Source organism: Amphibalanus amphitrite, unplaced genomic scaffold (genome assembly GCF_019059575.1).
Source record: "Amphibalanus amphitrite isolate SeventyFive unplaced genomic scaffold, NRLGWU_Aamphi_draft 000541F_arrow, whole genome shotgun sequence".
Lineage (NCBI taxonomy): Eukaryota > Metazoa > Arthropoda > Thecostraca > Balanomorpha > Balanidae > Amphibalanus > Amphibalanus amphitrite.
Window position 1 is genome coordinate 56,069 of NW_024882035.1, and position 20,450 is coordinate 76,518.

The following is a 20,450-nucleotide window of genomic DNA, read 5'->3' on the forward strand; positions in this document are numbered from 1 at the left end:
ACCCTGATCAGTCAACAACAAGATGAATTGGCATAGTTACTACTTAGTCATTCGTCAGTGGTCGTATTGCCCGCTATCCTCCCCGGGTAACATATGAGCTGTCTTGTGTTTGATCAGTAGTGCAATGCGTGTTCAATGCGGCTGTTGGGTCTCCAGCATTGCAACGTTGCTCTCTACTGCATGCAGAATGGGGCACACTTAAGGTGTGGTCTTCTGACGCGCCGCTGAGCCACCAGAAATCGAATCTCGTTGCGAGTCGAGACTGCGAGCTCAGCCCGGGACCTGTCATTGTGTGTTGTGTGTTTCAGAAGTCACGCTCATGGAACTGAGAGAGGTATGACTAGCGATAAAGTACGGTGAGTGGTGACTATTGCTCCGAACGGGTCAAGTGAATACAGCGAGGTCTCGGGACTCTGCAGGACACGCTGCCCCATCATTTGCCTCAGTTACTCGAGAGGAACTGTACTTTGGCTCGGTTTCAACATAGATGACCTTGGTTGACGCTGTACTCTAACTTGTGGGGCAAATATTCGCCTCACACCACAAATCTGCAAACCAAAGGCAGCCCGTACAGGAACATGCTATTCGCTAGAAACAAAGTACCTATTTGCTACGTTAGGTCTGTCACCGTTATCATATCTTTCTTTTCTGAAGGTGAGGCAATGCATTCGCTACTCAATGATAAAAGCCGATAGACCACGATCTGGTTATCTGGCATTGTTTGCCCCACGCTAGTTCAGGGTACATGGCGAATCCACACAGCCTTAGGCGTACGGAAAGCAAATCACTTAAAGGACATTCAATGACATTTTGATTGGTTATCTATCTTATTTATGATTTATCTGCCAGGCAATTGATATCAAAGCAGTGCACACGCAGCACGCCCAAAAAGACTTTCCGCAAAGCCACCCAGTGCGTCATTTTTTTTCCTATTCGTACGTTGGATAGCAACCATGTAATTCATACCCGCGGTATGTGGGCGATCCTCACAGTCTCCCATCCCACCATTATATGGCCACAGCCACCTGAAAGGTATAGGGCGCACTACATTCGTTCATGTCTAACAACATCTGATAATGCACGGACAACACGAGCTGAACTCAATGCATTCACACAAACGACGTAGCAAAATAACATCGTGCTGTTTAGTGTTTAGGCAGCAAAACAAACCACCGAATCGCGCCTGGAGCCGTGCCAGGGCCTTGGCACGCCGGTCTCGCGTCGTCAGTCGCGCCGACGAGTCGCCGGGCGAGTGGCGGTCTCCTCGGCCGGCTGACTCCGTACCGTCGCAGCACGATGACCGAGTTGAACCGGCCGACCGGGGCCGTTGGACCTTGACCTCTCGCCGGACCGTTTTGAGGAGACCCGGGCCAGAGCTCGCGCCGAGCACCCGCTATCTGGCTGTTCGAGAGGGCAGCAGACGGCCGCGATAGCGCCGTTCTGGCTGTCTCTGTGGGACTGTCCTGTGCTCGGCTGACGTGGAGCGGCTCGCGGCGGGTGCAGTGGGTGTGGCGACCTGCCGAGGGGTGCACGGGGTGCGGCGGACCGGTGACGGGTGCAGTGAGCTCTATAACGGTACCGGCCGTGTACGGACGGAGTGGGGCCGGCGATGTGGCTGATTTGGACGGCGCTCCTGGCGCTGGCGGTGCTGGTTGCGCTCGGTTACCTGGAGAAGAAATACAAGCGATGTGGAGTTTACACTCAGCCAGGTGAGTGACGGTCGGCAGCGGCTCTGAGCGGCCGTACCAGTCCAGAGTTTCTCCGATGTATAACAGGTAATGGGTGATCGTTCAGACTGGGATTTTCCGTTTTATTTAGTTCGTCCTTCCGCCTTTCGATTAAAGCCGACGAGCCGTGGACATTAAATTCGACATCTCCTTGACAGGGAAGAAGTATCTGGTTTTATTTGACTAAAATTTGCAATGTAGGATAACTTTTGGTTCGATACAGGGTGCACCATAAATAATTACCCGTCGATAAATTCACTTAACTTCCAAATTGGCTGGTATAGGTAGACCATCTTTTGCATACATATGTATAACCCGCATATACCCCGTCCGTGAAAATGCAGATCTTTTGATTCCTTGGGACCTGTAAAAGACGTCTAAAATATCATATATGTGTAAAACTCCGTTGTATTTCGATAGATTGTGCACAACTCCGCATCTAAGTAGCTACACGTTTATATAAGAAGAGTTAGGATCAGGCTGGGTTTTGGTGCTCCAATGTTTACGGAAGCGAACTTCCACGAAAGCGTGTGTGCAGCGCTCTAATTGCCCTACATATACCTAAGGCTAGCGTAAACACATTCTTAAAGCGATTAAGATTGCACTAAATCATCATGAGCATTGAACACTGATAGCGTGGAGACACTGAACACTGAACACTGATACACTGAAAACAATTTAACCCAAGGCTGGCGAGTAAACCGGTGTTTTACGGGTACCCCTATCCGCAACCATTTTTAACCACCCTCCCAGGAGTAGTGCTAGGTCCCATTGCGGTGTAGTCGTACTTGCTCTGAGCGTATATAACCGCTGTCAGCGAGCAAGTCCGCTGAGAGCAGGGACGACTACACTGCAATGGGACCTTACTGTACTCCTGGGAGGGTGGTTAAAAATGGTTGCGGATAGGGGTACCCGCAAAACACCGGTTTACTCGCGGGCCTTGGGTTAAATTGTTTTCAGTGTACGTAATATACTTATTACTTATTGTTTGATTGGGCTCACCGTGATCAAATATGACAAAATTCATAACATTCCCGTCGCCGGCCGATGAAAAGGGGTTGTTGACGCCCCTGATTGTTTATTGGTGGTTTACCAAAATATGTTTGAGATAGGGAGTTCGATTTTTGCCCAAACTAACCTTTTAATTTAATTGTACCTCTGAGCAAGCTACCTCATTCCCCAGCCCCATCAGGTCGCTGACCTATAACATCGTATGCAAAACTGCGTGAAACCAAAAATATTGTGATTTCGTGACTCTATCAGTGTTAGGACTTATTTCAGAGATAAATGCAGTCTTAATTGAAAGTTCCCAGGAAATTACCTATCATTTACTCTACATTACTCCGATTTTTCATACGTGGCTATTGCAGTGCCGTAATGCCGTAAATGTCATAGTACAACGCATTTCACACTTCACAGGCATATGCTACAACCTGAAACGTCTATTGGCGAGGGCGCACTTCCAGTTTGTGCGCCTTCGCCGCTCTCCGCGGGTCAACAACTACAACTTGTACGCGGACGACTACGTGAAGCAGAGCTTCGTGCCCAGCCCAGAGGATGAAGACGCGGAGAGTCTCCGACCGCTGGCAGAGCCCGAGGTAGGGCGACTGGTCCGGTCGAGCCTGGTCGACGACTCGTGCACCCCTCTCCGTGGCTGCCGGGAAGCTAGGACGGCTCTGAAACAAAATGCGTTTTTAAGCCACAATAACGCTGCATGTGATATTGCTGTTAACATATAATTCTGCGAGATGGCATGATCCATAACGGTAGTAATTATCTCCACCGTGCGCTCCAGTCAAAAACGGCCACAGAACTGTTCGTAACGCAAGTAAATTTCAAGTGAGGTCATTGTGTATCTTATTTTATTTTCCTGCATTTTATCGATTACACCTCACAGCCCACGCCCCTTCTTCGCCTGTTACCCAATACAGTCTCATGACGGCATCACGTTCTTCGGGAGCGACTGTGAGGGCCGGCAGCTGCTGATTCGCCTGGTGCGGCGCACGGGACGGGAGACGGAGCTGCTGCTGCTGCTGCAGGTCAACGGCCAGCTCTACCAGTTGCCCGGTGAGAGCCGCACCTGCCAACGGCACGCTACAGCTCAGCTCCCGAGCTATTTTGCCGTCTCAGGGTCCTGGTTGAAAACTGTGTCTCAGCTCATACCAAGATCACCTGTGCGGGAGTGCTCGGTGAAATCCAATCTTTTCACTCCTAGACTAAGCTAGCGAGTGGACACGTCCTAAAAGTAAAAATCGAGTCAGCGTTGTGACTCGGCAATTGCCACACATAACGAATACCTTTGATATCGTGTTTCTCCATGGCACCTCTAGTGTATAGATACGTGCTAGTTCGACCTGCTCCAATTCAGCCTCCAAACCACATCTCGTTATTTCGGCCAATAATTCGTGCTGTACTCTCAGGTATGCCGGATACGACCATCTACAACACTGGCAGCGGCTGGCGGGCCGGGGCGTTGGCTATCGAGTGTGTGCTGCCCATGAGGCTCTGGAGGATCAGCTACCGCGGCCAGCTGCGGTCAGTCGGGACGAGACATGGTTACGAGATGGGAGACGGGTGGAAAAGAAAAAGAAGGATCATGGAATGACTTCGTGCATCAAACACCGAACGCCACTACGTGTCGTCGATCTATGTCCTTTCGATATCTTATCATTAGTCCATTAGAAGCATGTTGTGCTTGCTTATGCTCGGATACTGGCGATTTTGTTAATCGTAAATATGTAAAAGTATGTTGCTATCCATCATCGTGTGCGGAGTCTTCGGACTAAGTTACTCACCCTCACGTCATCCTCACCCTTTGTTCTCCGTTTTCAGTCGCTGTGTGACCTCTCAGGAGGGCCCGGAGGAGGCGGGTGACGCTGGCGCCACCTACGCGTCCCCCTCGGCCGGGGAGCTGGTGCCGGTGCAGTTCAGCCTCCTCTGGCAGCCCCTCTCGGCACCCTGTGACCTACGAGAGTGCGAGACTGACCTGATGGCCAGAGCGGTGGCCTGCGAGCTCTGGACGCCCGAGTTCCTCTCACTCATGGGGTGAGCGTGACGCGATATGCAGCGTCAATCAGCAGAAAAAGTGACACTCAAACGTCCTACAATGAAAAATGCTGAGCGATCCCTTTGCAAATCGATAACGTTATTTGAAAGATAGTTATTATCGTGCATATCGTTCCATATTATTATAGAAACCGCCGCAGAGAGAGAGAGAGAGAGAGAGAGAGAGAGAGAGAGAGAGAGAGAGAGAGAGAGAGAGAGAGAGAGAGAGAGAGAGAGAGAGAGAGAGAGAGAGAGAGAGAGAGAGAGAGAGAGAGAGAGAGAGAGAGAGAAAAAAAATATTGAGACCCGAAGAAGCTCTTGAAGGCAAGCCATAACCAATGATTGTGCTTATCTACATACTAGAATCATAAATATAAGCTGCCAATTTCATGCACCTCCTTTACCCCTCGGCCCTCCCCTCGCTCACAATCCAGGTCGTTCTCTCTGGACGGATACGCTCAGTTCGGCTGTATGCGCGGCCAGCTGACGGTGGCCGGGGGCGCCCCTGAGGAGGTGTTTCTGCGCGGCCCGCGCCAGCACCGCTGGTCGGACGGTGAGGGTCCCCAGGCGGCGCCCCGACACCGCAGTCTGCGCCTGCAGGCGCGGATGGCCGACGGCAGTCAGCTGCTGCTCGCTGCCGACAGCTGGCGCGGCGGCATCTCACAGTGAGTTTGAAGGATCCTCACAGTATACCGGTCGAGCTCATCTTCATTGAAATATGCCCTCGTAATATGAACATTGAGCACCCAACCCACGGGTAGACCAGTGTTTCATGATGATGATGTTAACCGTTTCCTGCAGCTTGGTTTACGGCGTGTACATGGGAGCCAACTTGCACATGTCGCCGATCAAGTCCTGCAACATCAGTCTTCCAGACCTGGCCGAGGAGGGCGACATCCCCAGCATCTTCAACGTCATCTTCTCCGGTCAGTCAATCTGTCAGGATCCGCCAGTTTTATCTACATACCTACTCGGGGGCTCGAGCCTTCCTTTATGTGGAAAATGGCATATGATTACGGGTTAGGCAATATAATAATTCAGAACGAGGGAAGTTATTGGATAGTGCTGTACCTTGTGTAATTAGGCATCGAAAGTCGCCCCAAGTCGTTCAAGCTATTGATAAGCATTGCGGTACAGCATCACTCCAGGCGACTACCGCTAGCGCCATCTATGGGCGTGATTTGAAAATGCCAGATTCTTCGAACCTGCGATGAATACGAATTTAAATATAACTAACGTCTCTTCCATAGATGGCAAAAAGGAGCACGCTATCGCATGCATAGCGACAGGCAGTCCGATCTCGTCCTTTTCCGAGCGCCCCTGGCGGTGGATCAACAAACTTCAGGTGGCCGATACCTGCCTAGATGGAGTCCAGGGCACCGCCATCCTGGAGTTCGGATACCGGTAAGAAAAGAACGATGGGCTGGAACTGTTTTTTATGTTCACAAGATGTTCCTGTCTGATGATTATAGATTGATGCTGTGCTGAATATGTGTCCCTAGGATGTTGGTCGGTCTCGGTACCCATCGGTTGAATACCCGGGGCCTCCTCCAAGTTTCCCGATACCGTGTTATCCGTCTAAATAATTCGATGATGTCCGCTCCTCTGACCGTTTCTGTATCGGCAGCTACTCGGGGCCGTGCCCGCTGCGGCCGGAGATCTCCCTCCCTCTGCTGGTCGGCTCGGAGCTCTCAGCCGTCGAGCCGCGCCGCGTGGTGTCGCTCGCCGACCCGGCGTGCCGCTGCGAGGCGCTGGTCGGTGGCAAGGCGTGCTCGCTGGCGCTGCTGACCGAGCTCGACCTGGCCGAGGTGGTGGTGCCGCGCGGCGCAGTGGTGACGGCCGAGGGCTACCGTCACCAGCTGCAGCACCAGCCGGAGCTGCGGCGCGCCGCCGAACGGGTGGTGCGGGTGTCGGCCGGACTGGAGGAGGGCGACCTCAGCCAGGTCTGTGACAGGTGAGTCCCGGGTCTGTGACAATAGTATGATAGTTTTGTGACATGTGAGTGGTAGGTTTGTGGCAGGTCTGTTACAGATCTCTGACAGATGGGCGACAGTGTTGTGACAGCCGACAGGTCTATCCACATGCGATAATGCTTAGGAATCCCAATTCAACAGCTACGTGATCTCTCCATTCTGCCGCACTAACCGTCCTACGCTGCCATTTTCAGCACCGTTCAGGAAATACAGAACGCCCCGGTTAGCCAGCAGATCATAGAGGAGCTGGAGGCGCTGCTGGAGGAGCAGTTCGGCAAGACCTGGCCCGAAATGCGCTTCGCCGTGAGATCGTCGGCACTAGGTAAAATAAAATCGAACAGAACATTGTCTATATAATTAGCTGTTCCTCGTATTATTTACGAGTGTCAATTTTTTTTCGTCAGGTTTCTTGCATATGCGTTTTTGTTTAACAAATGACTTTTTACGATATTTTTGAGGGATATTGCACTTACAATCATTTACCTTGAACCGGTATGATTTTTTTTTCAGCGAAAATAAGCTTATTGGCTTTGGTGTCACGCTCGATTGGCAAACGATAAATTTGAACGCCGAGTCAACCACCGTTTCTTATGCACCCGTCTAAGCCCCCTTCCCTCTCCTCCAGGTGAGGACGGCGAGGAGCTCTCCTCGGCCGGTCAGAACGCCACGGTCCTCGGCTGCCGGGGTCGTGACCAGCTCCGGGCCGGCCTGGCGCAGTGCTGGGGCTCGCTGTTCGCGCCGCACTCGGTACAATACCGCCGCCAGCACGGGCAGCACATCCACCCAGGAATGGCCGTGGTGGTGCAGCAGATGGTGGCCTCTGAGGTCAGTGGGGTCATGTTCACCCGTGACCCGGTCACCGGCGACCCGTCTCAGATCAGCATCACGGCCAGCTACGGACTCGGAGAGGTTAGTGAACAGACCGGGTAGGCGACAGGGAGAAAACAGACGTGTTATTTGTTAGGAAAATACCGTTTTATGAAGGATATTTAGTTGATGCTTGAGTAACAATCGAACATTTTTTGTCTTAATTATGCTTTCATCGCAGGTAAATTCAGTGCATGTAATCACTTCGGCCGTCGCATTCTTGATCTCTTTGCCATGTTGTAATTAGTTCATAATTTCAGCGTTTTTACGATTGTTTCCAGAGCGTCGTCTCGGCCAAGGTTGATCCCGACACCATCACAGTGAGTCGGTCTCACACTGATGAACTGGCCGTCTCCAGCCGCCATCTTGGAACGAAGCAAATCCAAACGGTCATGACCGGTAAGATAATTTGCTATATTGAATATCTTCTGGATATAACGTTACTGAAATGTTACGGAGCGCTTTTAAGGTCTGGCTACACTATGCGTTTTCTGCGTGCGTTTTTTGCGGGTTGGCGTTTTCTGCGTGATATCGTTCTAGAAAACAGTTAAATAATACAACTTTTACCTTACTTGTGCATTAAATATGCACTTAAGTTAAGATAACTCTTATATTAAGTACAATTTAAGATAAAAACATCACAAATACGTAATAACGTTTTTTATTCTAAAACGATAGGTATTACGCAAAACCCGCAAACCCGCAAAAAAAACGCACGCAGAAAACGCATAATGTAGCCAGGCCTTTACTGTTCCGCACCTTAAAACTAATTGGTACCTCCTCTCCTACACACGTAGCCCAATTCACTGAATCTGAACCATGTGCCTTTGTCAGCGGCCGGCGGCACGGCGGAGGTTCCGATCGACTCCAGCGCCGCCGCCGCCGGATGTCTGTCCGACTCGGCCGCCCTCCGGCTGGCCAGAATCGGAGTCCAGCTCGAGAGCGCCTTCGGAGGACCGCGAGACGTCGAGTGGGCCATCTCAAAGGTCAGTCAGTCAGACAGTCAGTCAGTCAGTCAGTCAGTCAGTCAGTCAGTCAGGCCGGCAGGCCCGCTGTCAGTCAGACGATCAGGTAGGCAAGCAGGCAGGTAGGTAGACAGGACGGAGTAAATACATTAAGTTTTGGTTATGTGATTTATTTTATATTTAGTGTTGTTCATTTGAACGATAACAAGCTTTGTGTCATTATATTCGTCACAAAACTTCCTTACTCCCAGAATTATTGAACTACGGACGACCGAGCCTTGTAAACATTAACGCAACAAGTTAGGCTGTGCCGCAATACACGTCTGACGGTCAGACTGTGCCGCAATACACGTCTGGTCGGTAGATTGTATACTTACCGCAATACACCTCTGACCGTTAGACTGTGCCGCAATACACGTCTGGTCGGTAGATTGTACCGCAATGCACGCCTGAGTCACATACTGTACCGCAAACACCTCTGGCTGGTAGGCTGTGCCGCAATACACGTCTGCCTGTTAGGCGGTGCCGCCGTACACGCATGTCTGATTGGGTGCTCCGCAAAACACTATTGGCTGGTAGACTGTAACGCAATACACGCCAGGCTGGTACACTGTGCCGCAATACACGCCTGACTGGTAGGCTGTGCCGCAATATGCACCTGTTTGGTACCTATGCTCTTATTATGCACGTCTAGCTGTTAGACTGTGCCGCAAAACACCTCTTGCTGGTAGACTGTGCCGCAATACACGCCTGCCTGTTAGGTTGTGTCGCAGTACACGTCTGACTGGTAGGCTGTGCCGCAATACGCGCCTGACTGGTAGGCTGTTTTAAGTGTTATAATTATAATCCACGTCTAGCTGTTAGACTGTTAGACTAGTAGTCTAGCTGTTAGACTGTGCCGCAATACACGTCTGACTGGTAGGCTGGGCCGCTATACACGTCTGAATAGCAGACACTGCTTGATGCAAATTTCTGGCTGCTTTTACAGTCAGCAAGACATCAGTCAATGAACATGATCGTTTTAACTTTTAGGAACCAATTACGATATTTCGTTCACTGTTTGTGATGGATCATGGAACAACAGTTATGTGACTTGCAATTGCACTCTCCGTGCGCGATTCAACTGTCTTCACCACGTTTGTTCAATAACGCATCCTTCCCTGCCCGAACAGGACCAGATATTCCTGCTGCAGTCCCGTCCGGTGACGTCTCTGGCCGGCTGGTCGGAGCCGGAGCTGACTCACGAGAACGACGCGGCGCTGCTCACGGATCACGAATGCATCACGGGTGCCAACACCGGGTCAGTAAGGCGACTCCGATACACTCCTGCAGTGATTGTCGTGAGGCGAAGAGGGGAGGGGTCGATTCTTAACCGGGTGGGGGAAGATAACGTAAGGGAGGTGTAACTTTATGTAGTTCGTGAACATCAGCGAATTGATGTTTACGGTGAGTTGAAGAGCAGTTCATGATATTTTATTACAAGTACCCGTATACTATTGATGCCGTTTTAAATGTAAGCTAAGTTTTCAAGCTCATTTCCAATTTTAATCCCTTCCCCTTTCCACGTCACCCCCCTCCCCCCCCCTGCACCCTCCTCTGACCGGCCGGTCTCGCCGACAGCGAGGTGCTGCCGAACGCCATCAGCCCGCTGTCTATGGACACCATTGCTCGCGGCATGGAGATCGTTTCGGACACGCTGCGCGCCTTCTTGATGGGAGTAGAGAACCCGTGTCCGCCCTACACCGGCCAGTACTTCCCTATCACACACTTCCGATACATGATCGACGTCACAAGGGTGGGTTCGGTGAAGGCGTCTTAGTCCCACCATACGTTTTTACCTTTTTACAGTTCTTGATTTGTGGTTTCCCCGTTTTACGGTTGGACTTTGACATAACCATTTAGTTAGGCGTCAATGTTATTTTTGTCTACCTATAGTGCATACAAATAGCTACGTTTGCCATTCACGCGATTCTTTCCGTGTTTTGACCATCCGCGAGTTCCTGAAGCTGCTAACTAAATGTCCTCATCGGCAGACGTTCATGTCTTCTGTGCAGTCGTGGGAGGAGGATGACGTCGAGAGGGCTTCTGCCATGACCATATTCGGCCACCTGGTGGACCTGAAAGAGGCCAGAGCCACGGCCATCCGCCGCTACGGCGTGCTCAGCCGCTATTCCAGCATCCACCAGCAGGTCTCGGCTGCAAGGGTAAGTGATGGCGGTGGCGATCAGGGCCCAATGTTTTAGCGCTGTTAATTCCAGGCTGATAAGCCACGCAACAAATGATAAATATACAGGCTGGGTGTTTCATTTGAACTACTACAGTATGCTACTGACGGTGATTTCCTGCTCTCCGTAGCATTAAAGTCTCGCCACGAGCCGGTTGGATAGCTAAGTCGAGTGGGTCTGGCCATGTGAAGACGTTCAACGCTCATTTTTGTCAATCCCCCACAGCTATCACATGCCCTGTATATGCTCATGATGATGTCAGCACCCACACATTTCTCTTCACGCTACACTGAAAACTTTTTTACCATTTCCTGAAGGGTAAACCCGCCATTGCATGGTAGCTTGACACACAGACGTTTTTTACCACCTTCCAGATGGTAAATTTTACTCTTTCATGAAGAGTAAACTCGCCAGGGAGGGGTAACATGACACACAGACGTTTTTTACCATCTTCTGAATGGTAAACTCTTTTGATTTACTCTTGTCTAGAGTGTAACATTTTTTTGGGTTACACTCTTTGAAAGGGTAAATCTTTAACGGAACCCTTTTTTAGGGAGTAACGCATCATCTACTCTGTGCTTTACCCTCCTACAGAGAGTATATTTTATGGCCTACCCTTTGTCACATGGTAATGTTTACTCTTTCCTTTAGTGTAAACCCCCCAGAGGATGGTAACAGACCCACAGACGCTTCCTTCAGAAGCTTCACGAAGCTTCTTTTAACCGGAGCTCACCAACTAAAAAAAAATGTTTCAAGAGCAACAATGTAGGTATATTTGGGTTCCGTACAAACAATACGAGGGGCACACCAACCATGAACATTGTGAGACTCTTCACTTATTCATACAAATTTATAGAAAGCGTTCAGCAATGCACAAGCGGTAAATAAACACCACGATACAACTTGAATGCAATTTGAATATGAATACAAGACATTCAGCGCCCTCATATTGGATTAGGCAGAGCGCACAATATTTGAAGTGAGCGACGGCGTTCCTGGGTGGTCGCCCGTCTGCGTGAGATAATGAGACTGGATCACTACAGTGCAAGGCTTTTTCAAAGTCACCAACAAAATGCATAAACTTGTAGCATCACAACAAAATTAATGTACGTACTCACAACACTAGGCCACGTGGCCGTGCACGGGGTCCTGTTAACCAGGTCAAATTAGCACCACTCAACGGCACGCAATGCTCTAGCACATCGGTACTTACAATAAAATGTCCACAGAGGCTCTATAGGCGATGAACAACACACAAGCACAATCACCAACGGCCACGCCGCGCGGCACCGACACTGCTCACATCCGCTCTCGGAGACCAACGGCCGAAAACTGACAGATGCGCGCGGCCTTCAAACCGCAAACGGCCGATCTCGTTTCTGATTGGCTGATTGTTTCCATTTCAAATATCATCTTAACGAGGGTAAACAAGATCCACGCATGAAACGACTATCTGTACCCGAGTCACGATACCCAGGAGGAAAGAGTTTTCGTGATGTTCTGGATCGCGAGAGTAATATTGATATTGACATGGTAATAATACTCTTCGCTGGCGAATAAGTTCATATTAACCACGTACCGTTACTATGCACATAATGGTAGCAGCGAGTTACCCTTTCAATATACTATTATCTTGCGGGTTTGATGAAAATGAACTCTCCAGGAGGTAGTAAAAAAGTTTTGAGTGTATGGGCTTCATATCCACTCGTCAAAATAAATATATCGAAAAGGAACCGGCCAAGAGAGCTGAAGAGCCTCCTTTTTCTCACTCCTCACTACCTCTGGTCCGCAGTTGGCGTGGGGCTGCAGCGGACTGGTGAAGCGTGCTCAGGAGCAGTTCGGCAGGTTCAGGATCGACACGGACGGCCAGAGGAGTCGGACGGCCCAGCAGCTGTTCCGCCACATCTGCGGACAGCTGCCGCAGCTCAAACAGATCACCGAGGACCACGTGTTCTGCACGACCACCGGCAACATGCTGCAGATCGCGCTGCTGGTCACACTCTCCGAGAACGGACAGAGTGAGCGCCCGGGACGGGACCGGGACGGACAGGGACGGAACCTGAAAGGGACTGGGCCGAGACTGCAGCACTCGGGATAGTCCCTGTCTGCCATAGAGAAGCCTAAATTGGTCAGAGTTAGATACTCAGGACGGCATTCTGTCACAGTCATGCCCGACCCTAACGTTCAAGAACCTCGGTTCATGCATCACGCGTGTCCAAAGAAATCAAACTTATGCACGAAAGACTGTCAATGCTGAATGTCGATGCATTTTCAGACGCGTGGAACCAGGACATGTTCTCGAGCTTCGCTGTGCTCCTCTCGAGCTGTAGCGGCGCTGAATCGGCCGAGGTTCCATCGTCCTTGAAGGTAAGAGAAAAAACTTTTATTGTGCAAGAATTTCCGTATTACCAATACAGAACAACTTTAATTGGGACAGTCACAAAGCATTTGGTTTACTTACGCGCCAACCCGTCTGACCTGTCTTCACTCGCCATGCTGTCCCACACTCCGGCTGACCCACCGATCCCACACTCTGTACAGCGCCTGTCGCGGCTGATTGCCGCTACCGAGGACGCCGACGAGTTTGTCTCCGCCTCGCCGGAGGAGGCGCTCGTCTGGCTGAAGACCAAGCACACCGTGGTCGCCGTCACGTTCAAAGACTTTCTGGCCACCCACGGTCATCGGGCGGTTGCCGAGGTGAGCAGCATGTTCTTGCTCTAAATCGCCCATCATTACCGTATAAGATACATGATCTTGTTTCATGCCTGCTCGTGCCGTCACTCTCTTTAGTTTTCAACCGAGCTAACTCCAATATTTTCCGCAGAGGTGCGTGGGATATAATATACATACGTCCGGGCAGATAAACTAAGCCAATGGGAAAACTTATCAGGCATAAGTTATTTTGTAAACTTTACTTCAAATTCACCACCGTAACCAGTACCGCCATTTGACTACCGCGACTAACCGGGGACTGTTCTCACCTCCCGCTTCCGCTGCAGATGGACATGCTGTCGACGCCGTGGGAGCTGGACCCGCGGCCGCTGGTGGCGACGCTGCAGACCATGGTGAAGAACGCCGACTCCCTGGAGGACAGCAAGGCGGAGGTGGACGTGACGCAGGCGCTGGACCAGCTGAAGGTGACCGTCTCCAGCCGCAGTAGGTCAGTGGTGACGGTGACAAACGTCAACTAGTTAAATAGGATAGCTCGTTAAGCATGTGCTTGTTGGTGTAATGTGATGATACTCCTAAATATCATTGCGACTTAGAGGTTTTCAGATTAAGCTACTCAAGATTACGTGGTCTGGTGTTTCGTCTTTTTCTCCCAAATGTGATGTTTCATGGTTGCTGGTGGATTATGTCGATGGCTTCATTCCGGTGTAAAGATTTCAAAAAAGCTTACTTAGCTTTCGAGGTTTGACGTGTCGTCTCACGCCCTGCTGCTGTCCCGAGTGTGGCGTTTTACGTGTCTGCTTCCTTAGGAAGGGGCTGGCGTTCCTCCTGCCGTACGTACGACAGGGCGTGGTACGCAGGGAGTGCACCAAGTCTCTGCTGGTGCGCGTCCATCACCAGTTCCGGCTGGCCTTCAGGTAATGCTGCGACTCTCCGCGTGCGTCGGTGTTGAGACTTAGTTTGAGTCGATATCAATTTTGATGTTTACTCATCACTCTTCTTGCTATAAGTATGTCTCAGTTGTTGGTTGCCTACAATTTTAGAAAAATAAGCGACAGATAAATGTTAAGCCTTCGTTAATGTACCCTCAATATCTTACTTTCTTCAGGCGCCTGGGTCAGCTGATGGTCCACGAAGGCCGGCTGCCGGACGCCGAGCTGGTCCACTTCCTGACGCTGCGCGAGCTGCAGAACCTGCTGGATACCAGGTCACCGGCCATCGTCATCAAGTCAGTCAGAGCTCTTCTTCATTGTTTGTGTCATAAGCCGTCCGTGTTTTTGTGTCAATGATATATGTATAGGCCTTGATTGCTCGCATCTCTTCGCACTATTTCGGTGGTTCCATCTGCCTCACTTATTCACTGGCACCCTCATCATGAATCTTCAGAGCCTCTCGTCGACGTCGGCTGCTGCCCAAGCTGAACCAGCTCAAGTTCGCCGAGGTGATCCGCGGCATCCCCCGGCCGCTGCCGGTCCAGGAGCCGGTCCGCAGCGCCGACGGTCTGGTGGTGGTCAGAGGCACCCCCGTCTGTCAGGGGCGGGTGCAGGGCACGGCCCGGGTGGCACGCTGCATCGCTGACGCCGCTCAGATTCAGGTGAGGGAATAGTGCAGGTGTCGGAGAGGTTGGAATTGGGGTACTGTGAGGCATTGCAACTGATATTAGGCGCGTTATGTTGTTTCCGAATCGCTTATTCCTGATGTGTCAGTTTTTGCACGATGAAGTATTTAGGATGAAGTTGTTAGAACATGAGTGTGAAGAGAGATGTGAAGATAGATAGTCGACAGAAAGGGAGAAACACGCAGAATACAAAAAGAATGCCAATCTGTTTCACCACCTTCTGAAGGTCTGAACCCCTCTATCCATCCAGCCTCTGAGCCCTTTGGTGACTTCTGAGCCTTTCGCCGTCAGCGGGACGACATTCTGATCACGCACGCCACGGACATCGGCTGGAGCCCGTACTTTCCGGTGCTGGGCGGCGTGGTGACCGAGCTGGGTGGTCTCATCTCGCACGGAGCCGTGGTGGCGCGCGAGTACGGCCTGCCCTGCGTGGTCGGAGCCACCGGCGCCACCGACGCCTTCCAGTCAGGTCAGTGGAGGAAAGGGAGACGCGGATAGTGTGTGGTGCGAAGGGGAAGTGACTGCTTTTTGCATTCATCGGTCCCATGCTCTAAACAAATGATTCTTTGGGCTTAGTTCATAAATGGTACGTTAGTGATGCTTTAGGCAGAATGACCGATTTTTTTTACCTTGATTGTGTATTTTTCTACCATTTCACATTTCTTTCTGACCTATTTCAGGAGACACTGTGATTCTGGACGGCGCGCTCGGTACTATCACTCGAATCGCGTCTGCCCAACCGGAGTCTGAGGATAGCGAGAAAACCGAAACTCAAGCTGACGCGCCCAGATATGAGCCCGAGAAGCCTACACCCAAGCCTCAGGCTGAGACGCCCAAACCTCAGGTAGAGACGCCCAAGGCTCAGGATAAGACGCCTAAGCCTCAAGCTGAGACGTCTAAAGCTGAAGCTAAGACGCCCGAGTCTGAACCTAAGACACCCAAGCCTCAGACTGAAACGCCAAAGCCTCGGGCAGAGACGCCCAAGCCGCAACCTGCTACGCCCAAGCTTCAAGCTGAGACCCCAAAACCTGAAGCTAATACGCCCGAGCCTGAAGCTAAGACACCCAAGCCTCAGACTGAAACGCCCAAGTCTCAGGCAGAGACGCCCAAACCGCAACCTGCTACGCCCAAGCTTCAAGCTGAGACCCCAAAACCTGACGCTAACACATCCGTGTCTGAAGCTAAGACTCCCAAGCCTCAGACCGAGACGCCGAAACCTCAGGCTGAGACGCTCAAGCCTCAGGTACAAACGCCTAAGTCTCAGGCTACTACGCCACAACTTCAGGCTGGGACACACAAACCTCATGTTGATACTCCTAGACCTCAGACTGAAACATCCAGACCTCAGACTGACACTCCCACACCTCAGCCTCGAACGCTCAAACTTGATGTTAAGCCCGAACCTCAGTCTCAAATAGCCAAACCTCAAACTGGGGTGCCTAACTCTCGGGCTGAAGCGACAGAAGACATGCCAAAGCAGCTTAGAGAGTGACACTTGACAGGTAGTTCCACTCGACATCTTCAAGATGCCTCGCTACTCTGCCTGGAACTTAGTGAAATATGATGTTATTTATGAGGGTGTTTAGCTATGAATAGGGATCTAATGATGCCATATAGCCCTAGGTGTGGTGCCTGGCGCATGTCTATCAAAATGGGCTTTGTTTTATCGGATGCCATGGCAGACTGAGAACGGTACGGCTAATTAAATGCGATCTGCGAATATTTTGATTCTGCTCAAGTACTTGTTCGTTGATGGAAATGAATAGGTATAAAGTACCATGTTGATGAAGAGTTATTATCGCATAGAGTAAATGAATATATGGAGTTTATGCAATATACCAATGTTTTTTTTTTTGTTGATCGGAGTTTGCTCTAACGATGGTCTATGACGCTACATTTCAATATGCACCACTTTATGCAATCGCGGTTACAGGGCATTTGTAGGACGGCGCATCAATCAGAGTTAACTATCTTCATGCCGCTCCGGCGGTGCAGTGGTCAGTCAGAGCTCCCCTCTATCCTCGTCTGTCGGGCGCCCAGGCTGACCACAGCGCCGGCCAGTCGGCCCCAGACGACGCCCGGCCTGTCCACCCCACTCTGTTTACACTCGGAGCTGCGCCCGGCGCAATTGGATAAATATTTACCGGTGGCGGCGAGCCGCGGCCGGCATGTCCGTCCAAGGGCCCGAGTGGTGCGTCCCGTCACCAGCAGCCGCTCGGCTCCAAACATATACGGACACGTCTATACGATGAATCCCGTAACTACGCCCTCACCTATTAGAAAATATTTGATAGGTTTGGCTATGTCGCAAGGCTTAACAAATGTTAAAACATAGTTAGATTCATCGGAATTGCAACATGAGGTGTTTCTCGTTAGACCATTCTCGGTACTTTTGCTTCAAACAATATTGTTTGATAACCATCAACATCATGTACGAGCATTTTGATTTATGAGCTCTCTCAGGTTTTACCATTGAGCATGCCTGCTTTAGAATACCACCGACTTATTGTGTGTAACCCACTATACAAGTGAATGATAAAGACACTTGAACAAGTGTTTGAAAGCATGACAGCGTAGGTATCAGCCCTGATTACATAGTCAAACAAAGCAGTGTTGGATAACGCTTGATTGCGTTTTAAGGGATGCATTAGTCTAAGACATCTTACCTCGAATGAGGGCCATTCTTTCCGATGCTGTCCTGGACAAGCTAGAGATAGAAAAGTTAACCAGGACGGCGGCCGTGGGCTGTCATCTCACTATTTCTCGGCGGTAGTTTTGCCCCCATGTTTGTCATTTATCTTTGTTTAACTCGGTTGGATATGGATAGTCACCGGTCAGTGACCCAACGGTTTGCCTCCAGCTTCCCCGAGATGACTCTCGAGCATAGATTGCTCTTCGGATTGCGCGCCTACCACGAATACTCGTATAAGGCGTATTTCCCGTTCAAAAATGCATGGCACAGTTCTCTATAGTGCTCTTCATAATAAAAAAGACAGCCTGATTTATGACCGCATAACACGAACAGTGTTCAGTGGGTTCGTTTCCACCTGACTCGTAAGATGGCGATCTAAATTTGAATCTAGCGCATGGGAACACAGCACGTGTATGCTGGGTATCATCAGACAGAGCCAGCGTGACAGCAAACACCACAGTTCCCTAGATAAGACAGGCACACAAAGGCGTCGTTGAGGGCGCCAGCGTACTGCGTGTCCAGAGAGAACCATCCCAGCTGCTGCCCCTATGAGTGCAGTAGGTATATATTGCCGCTGGATGTCGAAATAAAGTCGCCTGCTGCAAAGGTAAACACACCCCAGAAATGAGGCTATGTTTACAGTGCTGGACCAGAGAACTATGCAGCGCCAGTACGTGTTTGTATCGAGAATATTCTTGGTGTAAAAAATGGTCTCCGACCATAACGTCGAACACATCATGGATCTATAAGATATAATACTCGTAAGATCGTATTTAACGACGAAGAGGCCATAGGTGCATTCAAGATTACTTTACTACTCGGTCATTCTTTCAAAAAGTTACTTATTAAAAATCTATCGTGTCTCGTTTTCTTATCCAGTACTGTGTAGCGTTAATCAAGTGAGGTTAAAGGGAGACTTTAAATCTGTCGAAATAGGTAAGAATGCCTGTTTTTACGTCTAGACATAACATTGTTTTTAGCTATATAGTGGTGGTAGTTATTTCTGTATGTGCTATTTCTGTTCCATTCTTAAATCGTGAACATTTTTTTGTGATAAGTTTGGTTAACGCGCTAAAAACGTCAATTGTATTTTTGGTGCCTAACCAGTGCTTTGTATTTTTGGCTTACTCTAGAATAAGTTCCTCATCCTTAGGCCTCATTGTGGGTTTTTTCTTGAAATGCTGGCTTTTCACAATGGTTTCGTGGACATTGCGAACTGAATCTTAAATGGATTTCAAAAGCTGCATTGGGCTCATCTACTGCTCATTATGGGATTTGCCATGAATACGGCCTGTATGTATACATCAATATTTCCTGGGAATGCTGTGCTAAACATTGTCAAAAGGGTCAGAGTCAGACAGACCAATCAGCCCCGATCGGATTCGATCCCACGGCTCTACCACACCCGACTGACTGGGAAGGGTTAAAGGGAAAGCCTACCGCGGAGAAAGACGGCTACCAAAAAGGACTTACAAAGAGACGTGTCGGCATCGTGCGGACACGACAAGAACAAAGGAAATGCCCGACGGCGGCGGCGGAGTTGAGCATTACATTTGAAACCTGGCGGTCTCCGAGTAAATTCGAGGCATCCAGCCAGCCAGGGCGGGCAATCGAAGCAGGCGCCAAGGCCAACCAACGTATCTGAGCTCGTGACGTCATCTCAGAGAATGACGTCACTCCTCTGAGTCGGTGGCGTCGCAGTGGACCACTGCGAGCCAGTGGTGCCGACTCGACGTCACTGCGGAGCGGGCATGAGGTGGAGAGGTGCCCGTCATACCGCGGTTATAATGTTTCTGCCGGACCGTGTTGCGAGTCAAACGCACCAACGTGTAAATGGCGCCGAGGAGAATGTAATAAATCATGGAACTCTTTGCCAAAGTGAGAAATGTCTTTTATCTATCCAACGATTAAGAACATAAATCGAATAACATATCTGCTCAAGTCATTTAATAATCACCAACTCGTTTTTGGTACACCTGTTCATACATCATTTCTGCACATGTGAAAATTACAGACCCAGGTCGTTCAAGGTCAAGTCACCAGGTTAGGTCAAGTGACTATACCTCAGAAAAAAGGCAAAGGCTCGCTATAGCTACACCGACTGAACGATCCCTTTGAATCTTCCATCGATTGATATGAGTAACAGTATGTATGAAACATATTTATCGGATTTTTATATCTGTGACCTAAGGTCAGGTCATTTTTGCGACCTCTCCATTCCCCCCCCCCCATGAGAACCTTGCAATGTTTATAATGTTTATTTACACCGATTTCAAAGTACAGACAGTGTTCACCGTAACTAATTAGTTAAAAACATTCTAGCAGGATTTTCCTAATACTTTGGAGTTATTTAATGTAGCACATAGAAAGAGGTGGCTAGTCATTTATCCAACAATTGCCTAATTTTCAAATGGCGTCCCTCCGAAATTGATCCGTCTGCCAGTCATGAACTTATAGCGACCAGTATCAAGTGCTTCAATCAGGCACCAATGGTGGTTTACAAACATTTTTACCCAACGTGTAAATGAAGTGACTGATATGACACATATCATTTAAGTGTTTGAGGCACCGAATGCAACTGTAAGCCATATTTACGTAGGAACTCTATAAGTACCATACAGGAACGGTTATTTAACTAGCTTTCATTTTCATGCATAGCTTTAAAAGG

At 49.8% G+C, this 20,450-nt stretch overlaps 1 protein-coding gene across 1 annotated transcript; it reads left to right on the top strand.

The window, feature by feature from the left end:
* Window positions 1-1,408: 1,408 nt before the first annotated feature.
* On the top strand, window positions 1,409-16,944 carry LOC122393546 (putative phosphoenolpyruvate synthase). The gene is made up of 25 exons (XM_043389713.1): window positions 1,409-1,709; window positions 3,147-3,325; window positions 3,659-3,794; window positions 4,148-4,262; window positions 4,560-4,772; window positions 5,207-5,437; window positions 5,574-5,698; window positions 6,023-6,176; window positions 6,400-6,726; window positions 6,940-7,067; window positions 7,371-7,654; window positions 7,894-8,011; window positions 8,447-8,598; window positions 9,750-9,877; window positions 10,198-10,372; window positions 10,611-10,781; window positions 12,595-12,820; window positions 13,078-13,169; window positions 13,344-13,499; window positions 13,802-13,962; window positions 14,282-14,389; window positions 14,581-14,700; window positions 14,859-15,066; window positions 15,382-15,559; window positions 15,771-16,944. The coding sequence occupies exons 1-25, from the start codon at window positions 1,610-1,612 to the stop codon at window positions 16,580-16,582; spliced, it is 4,797 nt and encodes a 1,598-aa protein (XP_043245648.1). The 5' UTR covers window positions 1,409-1,609; the 3' UTR covers window positions 16,583-16,944.
* The last annotated feature ends 3,506 nt before the right edge of the window (window positions 16,945-20,450 follow it).